Source organism: Propithecus coquereli, unplaced genomic scaffold (genome assembly GCF_000956105.1).
Source record: "Propithecus coquereli isolate 6110/MARCELLA unplaced genomic scaffold, Pcoq_1.0 Scaffold134, whole genome shotgun sequence".
Taxonomy (NCBI): domain Eukaryota; kingdom Metazoa; phylum Chordata; class Mammalia; order Primates; family Indriidae; genus Propithecus; species Propithecus coquereli.
In genome coordinates, this window is record NW_012137636.1 from 4,240,940 (window position 1) to 4,254,004 (window position 13,065).

The 13,065-nt window shown below is 41.2% G+C and overlaps 1 protein-coding gene across 1 annotated transcript in view; it reads right to left on the bottom strand.

The window, feature by feature from the left end:
- The window catches only part of BMPER (BMP binding endothelial regulator), a 243,474-nt gene that overhangs the window by 78,987 nt on the left and 151,422 nt on the right, over positions 1-13,065 (bottom strand). Inside the window, exon 12 of the mRNA XM_012638762.1 lies at positions 1,863-2,192. Coding sequence (XP_012494216.1) covers positions 1,863-2,192 — 330 coding nt within the window. The remainder of the gene's footprint in view (positions 1-1,862; positions 2,193-13,065) is intronic.

Genomic DNA, 13,065 nt, shown 5'->3' on the forward strand with positions numbered 1-13,065 from the left:
TGTGCTGACTAATAATTTCCACATCAGTAGAATCCAGTGTGTTCAGCGGGCTTGCAAATAGGTAGGCAAGGTGCTTCTAATTAGTGCTGTGTAATAATGGGTCATCTTATGCACATTTGACCGGGAGCCAAAAATGATTCCTTCTTTAAAGGAATGAACCGGAGCCTACTTGTGAAAAGTGGCATGTCTTTTGGATACAACAAGTGTCTGAATTTTCTGAGTGGGACTAATCCCTATAGAGTTGAATGAGTAGAGCTCTTCACACCTCTGAAGTAAAGAATGGGAATCTTTCCCCCTTTATAGAATGTTCCAATACATTAATACTTAACATTCTCTCACTGAAACCATGTTATGCTCTGTAACTAAAAGCTCCCTGGGCTTTTCCTTGGCTTCCTGCCTTTGTTTAGTCAAGCTGGCATTCCATAGGCTCAAATCAATTTATCAAAATATATTTTGGCTTGAATTGAAACAATTACCAGGTTTTAAGGTACAGCAGAAATAGTCACTATGTCCCTGAAAAGTGCCTGCTCTATCAAATGTTCCATTATCCCAAGAAATGGGAACTCAATTGATGCTTTCACATTGTTAAATTCTTATCAATGCAAAAAGCAAGAAATACACTGATTTACTTTAAAAAATAGAGTATGCCAGGAGAACACGCAGTGCAATATCCAACTGACAGACAATATGTATTAACCACGGGTAGCACGGAAGGAACCACACGTGATCTGATAAAGTGTGTAAGTGAGCTGAATTCATTCTTGGGGCTGGTATTCAAGAACTGAGATTTGCTTCTAAAATGCCTTTCGTAGGTATCAACTAACAGACACGAATTTGAGCCTCAGGACCACTGGCAGCCATGAATGGTCTGGCCTAGGGGGAATATCTTTGCCCATGGAGTGGAGATGTAGGGTCCAGTGAGCCAAAGGCAACATGGGGTGCTGAGAGAGGGTCTCTGTGGCCAGCTTCACGTGCCCAAGGTCAAGCAGAGGGAAGTGCTTTCAAAGCAAGCATACTGAGCGTCCTCTAGCAGAATGGTTCAAGCCATCACCTCAGACAGCATCCTTCCCCAGTGCCAAGAGTGGACAAGGCTCCTGGTCACATGTGCTTCCTGTCATCCCCACTCCCATCTGCACACCCATGGGTGGTGGCCTCATTTTCCTTGGCATAGGAAAAATGAATGGGATAAGGCTGCCCCTGGTGCATACCAGGAGTCTGTAAGAACAAGTTCTTTTTCTGTAGACATTTGTGTTTCTTTTAAACATCACTGGTACTAAGCTGTTTACTTTTGAGGACTCCTCCTGCCCGCCTTCTTGGACAGATGCTAACACAGAAACACTCTTTCTCACAGATGTGAAACTGCGCATAACTGGCTGAACTGGGAGAGACACTGACAATTCCAGGCAGGACACCAATGGCCTAAAACAGCAACAAAACTTGAGAGAGAGGTTATTTAGAGAGTACAACTGCTATTTTTAGAAGGAGGATGGAAAGGTTCTGGATATCAGAAGATTGCAAGACTGGTGTAACTGATGTCTAAGTGCAAGGCTCCACAAGGTACAAATGTCTCCAACTATTTGTGGCATCTCTGGGATGTGCCTTCTCCTGTGAGTGGGGAGGCAAGGCCTGCAGCTGGAATACAGATCTGCCTCGGGGTTTTCCTGCGACGAGGAGGAGGAGGAACAGAAGGAGGAGGAGGAAAAGGAGGAACAGAAGGAAGGGGGAGGAGGGAGGAGGAGGAGCAGGAGGAGGCACATCTCCTGAGCACTCTAACCAAGTGGCGGCGCTCCTGAGCGGGTTGGTGAGGTGGAGGGGAAAGCGAGAGGGCGGCCACAGAAGCCCGGCACCGCGGGAAGCCCCACCTGCTTTGGTGGTCACTTTCAAGAGGTAGCCGTCCAGGTCGGCGTGGAAGTGCGGCGCGTGGCAGGGGAGCGCGATGCGCGTGCCGTTCCAGCGCACGGTGAGGTGCTGCTGCAGGCTGACCCTGCTCTCGCCCAGCACCAGCTCCACGGACTTGGTCCACGAGAAGGAGCGGGTCCGCCGGGCGTCGTTCTTCACCAGCACCTGGAAGGGCGAGGCAGGGGAGGAGCAGTCTTTCGTCAAAACGTACTGACACGTCCCCTGAAAGTTAAATGTCCGTCCGTCAAAAGTGTTGTAGTGGGGATCTCCGAATACCGTGCAAACACCAGGCTCTGCGGATGAGTGAGAGACAAAAGGAGGGTCACAAATCAAGCCAAGGATTCACACAGAAATCAGGGGTCCCTGCCATAACCCTGGCGGGGGCACCTGCCAGGTGAGGGAGGGCCTTAGCAGAGATGCACTAAGGGAAATCAACGCACGAAAACATGCGTGGTCGTTTTTAAAGGTTTGTGCCATACCTCATCTAATATTCATATAACACTTGCTGGTGCTTTTATACTTAAAAGTTATTTATTTATAACACCTCTGAATTTTTAAAGCATCTCTATTTTGTAGCCTTGATATGCTTCTGTGGTCTTAATGGAAGGGATGAAGAAACAGCTAAGATAACTAAGAACCCACATAAACAAGAACAAAATAAGTATATAAATACATACAATAAATGGCAGGAACATAAGTGACAATACACCAAAATGTTAGTATTCTTTCCATTTAACTAATTTAAAAAATTTAGAAACACGATATACTAAATGTTACTCATGATCTTAATTAAATATATGATATTCAACATTCATATATTTACTTCGGACAAATAAATAGAACTGCCAAATAGATACATGTTTAATAGTGTCGGGAAACAAATTACTGATAATATTTATAGATGGTCTGTACATGTTTTCTAGAAATACAAGTTTCCTATCTTTTGAGCTATGTACCAAAATGTAAAATTGGGTAAAAAAAAAAAAAAAGTCACAAAATTCATCATTTAGTACATTTAAGAAATTTCAATAGATTCATCACTCTGAAATACCATTAATTCAAATATTTATGAGACCAGGGTAAAGTTTTATGTTTTGAGGTGTCTCAAAGATTTTTAAGGAAAATTAAATATTGCTTCTTTTTTAAAACAAAACTTGGCCTTGGTTTGTTGCTCTCCATGGAAAGATATTTTATCTGTTTTCAAGGAGGCATGAACAACCAGGAAATGAATTCATTTAGAGAAATCAGCCCAAATGATGAAAGAATTGTAATAAAAAGAGCGACTTCCAGTCAATACCAGAATAATAGCCAGGTCAAGGATAATAACCAGAATAAAAACGCCAGGTTGAGAATATGAGAACTAAGAACGTCATATAATTAATTGCTCTGAATATCTAAGGGAAGGATTGAGTCAAGATAGAGGAAGGATATGCCAACTGATCTGATAGGACCAATGGGATCCAATGCAAACATTTGCTTTTAATTTCTAAAGTGTTTGGAGAGTAATGTTGTTTTATGTTACGATACCTTATGTCATTTCCGTACGTCAATTTCATATGACTTCATACAAATCACATATATTTGGAATTTGATAAATTAATTTCTTGTTCTAAATAAGTTTTCTTTGTCAAAATTTGATAGAAACTCAAAAAAGAGTTTTGGTGTGTAGGAGAATTTCAATGAATAAATACTTTAAAGAATATATAAAAGGCACTACTACTCAGAGGAGGAGGGTAGAAGCAGGTGGGAGGCACAAGTTTTGAAAGCTCAGCAGTTATATTTGAATTCACCTCCCATTTCTGTTCCTTGCTTATTCTTTTCTTGGTCATTTTCCTTGTGACCCCAATTTTACCCTGGCTGTTGCTTCACATTGTACCCTGCCCCCACCTTCCTAATCCTCTATCTCCCCAACTAGTGCTCCCACCTGTCTAATGCCTTCATAGTGCATTTTCCAGTCCTTTCTCCATGTGATTACTTTGGAAATCATCCTCTCACACATTTCCCTCACATTCTGACAAATGGATTCCCTCTTTAGCATGAAAATGTTGCTTTTTGCTTGGCAGAAAACAAGGCAGTTCCTTGGGACACCCCAAGTGGCATCAGGAGAATGATAGTTCGCAGTTAATATCACCCTATGCCACGAAAGGACTAAATATTAATGTGACCACCAGCTACACTTTCAGGAGAAGGGCTTTTTCGGGTTCTTAACTCCACCTACTCTGCAAGAAAGCCCAGAACCAATCTAAGGTTTTTGAGCTTTCAAGATTATAACAGATGGACCTCGGCTTGGAAAGTCCAAGCACTACTGAAGGGGTTGAAATTATACCCCTGAGGAAGTTCTCTCTCAGAGGGGAGCAGGCCAGGGAATGCCCACACCTGCTGCCTACATTCTACTGAGTCAATCTTCTTCCTGCGCCAGGGACAGCCCACAGCTTCTCCTGCTGTGCTGACAACAACGGCATCAAATTATCATTAATTGAACCACTTAATAGCTAACATTTGCCAAGATCTTCTACATGCCCACTGACCACGGATACAACATCACAAAATTAATATTTAGATTGTCTCCTAATATTAGAAAAACAGCTAAGCACATTGTAGTAGATCCATAAAATGAGCTATTATCTAGTCATTGAAGTTTCTGTATAATGTTCATGACTGAGGAAATGCTTATGGTATGTGAAAAGTAGGGAACAAAATTCTATGTATAGGATAATCTTCACTATGTTAAAATAAATGCACACATGCACTCCAAAATTGTAAACAGTGGTTAGTACTTGGTGGCAGAACCAAGAGTGGCACTTATTTCTTTCTTCTTATGCTTTTCTGTTTTTGATTTGTTATTGTTGTTTTATTTTGTTTTGCTTTATTGTTAAGAGTGAAAATGTGGGTACGTGTAGCTGAGGCCCATTATATGACAAAGCAAGTCCTCAAAGAAGCAACAGAAAATCTACTGCCTAGAGTAGCCCTGGGGAAGCCTGTGCTTGCTCATAGCTGGGTGGGAAGCAAGGAGAGTCCAGGGAGACCCCAGGCAAGGGAAATCATGTGTGAACAGTGCTGTCAGGAAAGTTATTTTGCAAGAGGCCCTAACTCATGGAAGGGATGGGTTTGGAAATCAGGATGATTTTTCTATGTGACAGCAATATAAAAGAAGCCAACAAAATTTCATGACTGTAAAGATGCCTGAGAATTATGTGTTGCATTTGGGGACATTTGTATCATGAGCTAAAATAATTTTGAAACCTTGGCCCATTTTCCTGGCACTTTAAGGTCCCTGTGCCAGATCCTGCAGGAGCAGTGAACACGTGCACTGTACAGTTTCAGAAAGTGAAAATCTCAGGGTTACAAAAATCTGCCTGGCCAAAAAGGAAAAAGGCTAAAGAACACTTAGGGGACAAAATGAACACTGTATCCTCATATAATTTTTTTTCCAGCAGACCCAGTGAAATGAGCTTCAGTCCAAGATGTCCAGATGTCCGGTCATACTCTTCTGGAAAGCTTGGCGTGGATGTCAGGGGGAGGGAGGAGGAGCTATAGAAACAGACCATCCTAAAATGAATCTTGCTTGAATACGCGTAAGTCAGAGGATGGAGAGAGAAATGCCGGTTTACCACCGGTGGCACGTTTCTTTTTCAGAGTCCTGTAGGTCAAATCATTGGATCTCATTTTTGTTTTGGTTTGTTTTCAATATATGCATACAAATGCACAGGTAAAGGGGGAAAAAAGATAGGAAGTGTGTAAATCCAAATATTAAGGGTTTTTTTCTAGGTTAATGGAATTATGTGTAACATTTCTTCTTTCTGGTTTATGTGCATTCACATTATTATCTACACTTACATTTCATTGTTTACAATGACTATGTGTACTTTTGAAATAAGAATATTTTCTTTAAAAAGTTAAAAATGCTGGATTAAGACCTATCACTTTGATGTATCATACTTTAATAAGATTGCTACAAGAATTAAGAGAGTCATGCTGCCTCCAAAATCATAGTGCCAATGTTTTTCTCCTAACCACATCAGGTACATTTATTTCTGCCATGGATATATTTATTCTAATGAAATGCCTTTCTTCTGAGAGTGGTGATTACTCTCAAAACAACTGTCAAAGAAAATTAAGAGAAAATTATACAATCCCATGTTATAAAGAAGTTAGAAAAACTGAGAAGACTCTAGCTTCCCTCCCCTAAAACAAAACAGAACAAAACAAAAACAGAAAAGCATATGGAATAAAATAAAGTATCATTCACGGTTCTGCCACTAAGCAAGTACCACTATTTATAATGATATGTGTGTGTGTGTGTGTGTGTATTCTAACATAGTTAAGATAATCCTGTACATGAAATTTTATTTCCTGCTTTTTACTTAACATGTCATGAGATTTCCCCCAGTCACTGAAATGTGTTTTGCTTTGAAAACACAGAATGGAACTTTTGTCCTCAGTCTATTACTTCTGAACAGAGAGACGTCTCTCCGACTCATCATACCACACCAGCACACTGCATTCCCAGAGCAGTGTTCTAACCATGAGGAAGCCTATCAAATAAAAAACACAGCTTTAAACCTTCTCAACACAAACTGCAGGGAAATGGGTCCCATGGGACTCAGAGGTCACTATGTCACACAGGAGTTCCTGAAAACCCCAGAAAGGTAAGAGCTGCAATGATGCCAAGTTCGGGTCAAGAATCAGGAAAGGCTGGGGTTAGAAACATTCCCCGTGACGCAAGCTCTTAGGCTGTTTGTCCAGGCTCCGCCTGAATGGTGATGAAAGCCTCCAATAAGCAGAGGCTGTGGCGTGACCCACAGGACCTGAACTTCTCCATGAAGGAGCCCCTGGTCTTACACAGCAGTGTCACCGATCGCTGTTGGCTCCCAAGGGATCTGAGGGCTGCCAGATGCTTCACCAAGTGGCATCTCGATGACTATAAAACTTTACATCCTTGGCCTCTTAAACTGAGAACTTACTTTCACTTACTGTGTGTATGGTGGTGGGGGCAGGGGAGGGAGCAGTGGGTCTCCTTCCACCAACGCATAATCCACCAGAAATAGTAACCAATCTGCATTTGAAAAAAGTTGTGCAGGGATACCACTAAGGGTATAAAATTGCTTTCCTACATTTCCCATAATCCCATGTGCTCACCAACTTGAAACAAAAAAGCAAACAAAGGAAGTAGTCCCTAACTATAAGATGCAATCTAAACTAAATCCAAACCTGAAGCCATGCAGCGGTTCCAGGTCCTCCCCAGGGCACGGAAAGCTTGCCCCCCTCTCAGGCTGGCCCCACAGTGGCCAGGCCTGCCCAACCCCCTCCCCACTGTTCACAGCTCTTGGCATTGAGGCCAACTCACCACAGCAATGTCCCTGATGCCTCAGCCAAAGTCCTCTTTCCTCTAAATTCCAAAACCAAAACTGATCACATAGCTCAGATGCTCTGGGACAGTCTTAGTTCCAAATACTCTATCTTGTAGTCACACTAAGTTTTTCCAATTGGGGGTCAAAAATACAGTGTACCAAACCCATAGCCTGCTTATGATAAATCACCTTCTTCCCTAGCTTATAGTTATAATGTATCCTTAACTCCTAAACCAGGCCTTAAACTCCTTATATGCAAATTTTATGTATATTTTTCAGTGTCTGGCACCCTGCCTTGTATATAAGAAGACCTAAATACAGTCATGCTCCACATAACAGACCACATATACAACAGTGTTCCCATAAGGTTAGAAAACTGTATTTTTCCTGTGCATTTTCTATGTTTAGGTATTTTTAGATACCCAAATACTTATCATTGTGTTACCATTGCCTACAGCAGTCATACTGCACAGGTTTGTAGCCTGGCTATAATAGGCTATACCATATAGCCTAGGCGTGCAGTTGGCTAACCATCTAGGTTTCTGTAAGTACATTCTGCAATGTTCACACAGTGGCAAAAGTGCCTTATGACGCACTTCTCAGAATGAATCCCTATCATTAAGTGATGCATGACTGTATATATGTGATAAATGAATTCATCTTTGCATTACTCACAGCAATGCCTGGTACAATACATATCAGGTATCAATAAATACTTACTGAATAAATGGGTTAATTAATCAATTTAAGAATATATTTTGGTGGAAAACAATAAATTTCCCATACTGAACTTACTAAAATAATTAAGTGACATTATACATATGACAGGAAACCACAAGAATTTTGCTTAATCAATTAATTGAAAAAAACAAATGAATGCTCTTGGAACAAAGAAACCATTAGGAAAAAACCTGAAAAGTCAGGAACATTAAGGGGCAACTATGTCTGATACCAAGAAAACTAACTGAAAAATTCGAATCTGCGCCCTCAGATACTCACTTGGGCAGCAATTTCCTTTCACTCTCTGGAAGTCCAATTTCTCCACTTGATAGGGACAACCTACCCCACCAAAAAGTACTGTCAAAATCAAAAAGCTAAATCAGAACAACATTAGAAAATAACTTAATTCTAATTCATAATATAAGCAAGTACAGTGGGTAGAATAATGGCTCCCCCAAAGATGTCCGTGTCCTAATGTCCAGAAGCTATGAATGTGTTATTCACATGGCAAGAGGGAAAGAAGTCCACAAGTGGAACGGAGGTTGCTGACCATGAGATGGGGAGCCGAACATGCGTGATCTGAGAGGGATGAGTGTAATCACAAGGGTCCTTGGTGTAAGAAGAAGGCAGGCACATGAGTGTCACAGTGACACTGCGTGAGAAGGACTCAACCTGCCATTGCTGCCTTTGAAGGTGGAGGAAAGAGCCAAGACGGTGGAATATGGGAGCTTCTGGGATCTGGAAAAGGCAAGGAACAGAGTCTCCCCTCAGCCTCCAGAAGGAACGCAGCCCTGCTGACACCTTGGTGTCAGCCCACTGAGACCCATTCCAGACTTCTGACCTCCAGAGCTGTAGGATAACAAGTGCGTATTGTTTTAAGCTACCAAGTTTGTGGTAATTTGCTACCGCAGCCATAGGAAACTAATGTACTTCACAATAGCCACAGAGACTAGTACAGAGAAACTAGTTTATGCCAGGTACTGTGCCACATGCTTTCTGTATTTTTAGTATCTCCTTTCACCCTCACTATATCTCTGCACATTGTATATTATTACCCTTATTTCTTAGCCATGTGTTTGGAGAGGTTATCTTGTTGCCCACGATCACTCAGCCAATACAGTAAAGACAGAGTCCAGCCCAGTCTCTGTGACTCTAAAGCCATTGCCTTCCCCACTGTGACTTATGGTACAGACTTACTGCCTACACCACAGCATCCTGAAAACTTGTTTACTAACTGGGGCCGCAGAGGTCATTGGGAATCTGAAGAAACATGTAGACACGCTTTTCCCAAATGCACATGAGTGCATCCTTTCAAAGGCAGAGGTTCACAGACACCCTGTCCCAAGGCTGGTCAATGATATCCTAGGGGTCTGTGAACTTCAGATTAAGAACCCCTATCTGGAAGTTAATTATAACCTGTACTATCTGATTCTCTTATCTAATGTGTTTCTATTTCATCTCCCCAACTACAAGTTCCTGAGCTCAGGGTCTGTATTGGCTTTTTATTAGTGTCCTCCAGAGTATGTCTAGAATGCTGAAAACTCACCAAGTTTTAATACAAACTTGATGTAGAAGCTGCATTTTTGCCACTCTCACCATCCAAGTCTCCCCTCTTTAAACTAGAAGTTCTTATTTACCAACGAAGAAAGCTGTGTACCTGAACTAAAGAGATGAGTTTCACGTCACCAGGTTAACCTGGCCTCCAGCTTCAAAGCCACCTTAGAGCTTTGCAAACATTGTGCATATTGCTTTGAAGAGAGTCTTGTGTTTGAATCCTGGTCTTGCCACTTAATGACTATAAAATCACACACAAATTTCCTACATAATTTCAGTTTGTTCACATATAGGATGGATCTAAGAACAGTTACCTTTCAGGGTGGTGATAAAGATAAAAATAGCACTGCAAAGGTGCCAAGAACATAAGATATGCTCAGAGAGTAGTAATTGTTAGTTCTATTATTATAAATGCTATGCTAATCTAGCAAATAGTATCTAATGCTGGCTAAAATAGACTTGAATAAGACCACGACAGACATACAAGGTATAGATTTGTTGAAATGTGATATGTGAGTTGAGTTAGACTTTGAGAGACATATAAAATGTAGACATATAAAATGGGTCTAGAATGGAATAAGGCCATTTGTAGGCCAAAAGAAGAATATTAATAAAGTCATGAACACAGGAAAGAAGGCAGCTTGTACAAGAAGAACAGGAGGCCAACCTGACCTGAATGGGGAGCTACTTTGGGAGATATGAGACACACAAGTTGTCCAAATACCCGCGATTTATTGCCAGAAGTTTAAATGTATTCCAAGGAACCAACATTTCTTAACATGTTTCCTACAAAACATCAATCCTGCTTTTGCTCTGCCAAAATACGTAGAAACCTTTTTTTAAATGCCCTGCAGCTCCAATTAGTCCGGGAGGTGTTTAATACTCCATCACCCTCCTGAAAGGTCACCCTGCACATTGGCACATAAAGAGCCCTGAGAATTCTACAGTAAGGAAACATACTGAAGTTTACTTGACCCAGCATTTCCTTAGTGTATTTAGTCATAGAACCTTGTTTTGAAAATATTACTCATTACTATTCCTCAGCACTGGTGTTTTATAAAACAAACTTTGAGAAACTCTGCAAGAGACCAGTGAAGAAAGCTGGGGTAGGTTCTCATGAGAGCTGAGTTTGGATTCTGGCAGTGGTATGCAAAAATGGCTAATGGAGAAGAGACAGAGGGTAGTTGCAGGCAATAGGAGGAGGGTGTGGCTGCTGTGGAAATGGGAAAGAAATTGTTTATCGGAAAAAAAAACACAAAGAGACAATCAACCAGACGTGATGATTGATTAGCAACGTGGGAGAGAAATGCCAAAAGTATGAGAAATAACATTAAGTCACAAAACCTGTGCAGCTGGGATCATGGCGACACCAGAATTCAGTCAACAAATAGGGGTTGGAAACAGCCATTAACCCCTCCATCCAACTCCCAGCTCAGAGAATTTGGTGAATCAAAGGTAGCAACTGTTAATAAAATTCAAATGCAGTAATTTGAAAGAAGAATGTGCTCTCCCAAAAGATGAAAAGCCGAGATCTACCGTATTAGTATCTTGTCAAGAAGTGATATGTTAAAGACCTAGAAGTTTAAACTAATACGAAACCAGAGTAAGAAAGTAACTACAGAGGGGGTACCATGGAGATGGAGCTGTGAATTTACAAGATGAAAAGGCAAAAAAAGAAAGGAGAGTGGATACATGTACTAAAGAGAGATGAGGAAAGGCAGTATGGAGGGATGGTGTGAAGATCGAGGGCAGAGAGTACTAACCCAGAAGGGGACTGTGACGGGAGAAAGAATGACAGCATTCATAAATGTGAATTTCACATCACAGGGACAGACATAGCACAGCTAACGAGTCATTTCTCCATACTCCCAGCAAAGGTTCGAACTAAGGTATTGGAACCCAAGAGATTGAAGGGGTTAAAGGGACCTCATACATGTAGATAAGTTTTAAAAGGTAAGTAAATACAATTTCTTTAAATAGAAGTCCCTACTCATGTATGAAAGAAAGAAATTGGAAAACCTCATATATATTTGGAAGCAAACCTCCAAAACAAATAAAAATGTAGTCAGTAGAGATCATAGAACAGTGCTCGAAAGTTTGGCTTTGGAGTCTCGTGGACCAGTGTATTAGCTGACCTCACACTATTTACTTTCTCTGACCCTCAGATCCTTTATTTGTAAAATGGGGATAATAATAGCTTCTATCTACAGGATCACTGTTAGGACTAAGTGGCAAAACACATGGAGAGGAGAGCATTTATCACAATGCCCGATGTGGACTAACGTTCAATACATCACTGCTAGCAACTGGAGCAACTGCACAGGTAGCAGAAGTAGCAATTTTTGTTGTTCTCATTTTGCTCAAAGGAGACGTGACCCCCAGAGAGGAATAAATCTGCCTCTGCTTTGCATACAGTAATGTGTATCTCATTATACAGTATTTTCCAAAAAGTGTATTTTTTTCAGTGTCACAGTTTCTGAGTGTGTACTGTTAATTCGTTTTGTCATTTATCTGTATTTTAGGTGTGCCATCACTAAGGAATTTGGGTCACAAGTCCCCTCAGGCAAAACTGGGTTTTTACATCTTTCTTGAGATTCAAGATGGCAGCCTTGGCTAAAATGTACCAGATGTGTAATAATGAATTTGCATATCTTTCTCTATGCAAAATGTACTCTTTCAAAAGTAGGCAAGAAACTAGCTTTTAATTGAATAATATAATAATGCTATATCTATATTAAAAACAACTTTCCCGAGCAAGAAAATTCCAAGGAGACCTATAGGATGAATACTAGATTAGGAGATTTAAAAAATGTTGGTCCTCATCCCAGCTCTTCCAGTTAGTACACCCGTGAACCTCAGTTTCCTCACCTGCAAACCGGACCTCATATTAAGGTCCTTTCACTTAAACAATTCCCTGATCCTGACATGCTGATGAGCTCTAGAGGCAAAGTAACTCTGCTCTGTCTCATTCCTGGTGGAAATTATATCTTACATAGAGTGATTTCAAGTTTAAAACAGTATGTATTTTAATATTGTAAGAAAATTTGGGGAGATCTTCCCTTGCCCTGGCAACTCTGAGTTTCCAGGAGAAAAAAAAAAAACATGGAAAAATGAGCAGACATGGAAAACCAAGCCAGTTTGATCTGTTGGTGAGCTCAGAGCATACTAACCATCACTTCTCTGCACCTGAGCAGAAAGGTGGAGGTGTCGCCAGGTAGAAGAAAGCCTGGGCACTTGAGAACCCATTTCTCCAAAGGTGGGGTTGTGGGGGGGAAACACTGTTAAATTGGAAGCTCCTCTTAACGTCCTTCTCCAATCTGCAACTTGGACAAGCTGTAAAGCCCTCCAGACCTTCTCCTCCCCTTCTTAACTGCAATTGGTTATCGAACTGCACAAGATGACAAGGAAGCCAAGGTAAGTAATTCCAGCCCAAGCTTTAGGGGCAGCCTGCCTGGCAAGAATTCAGGCCTCACCACTTTCCTCAGGTGTCCTTCTTAATCTCTAAGCCTCAGTTCCCTCAGGCTGTAAAATGGAGTTAATA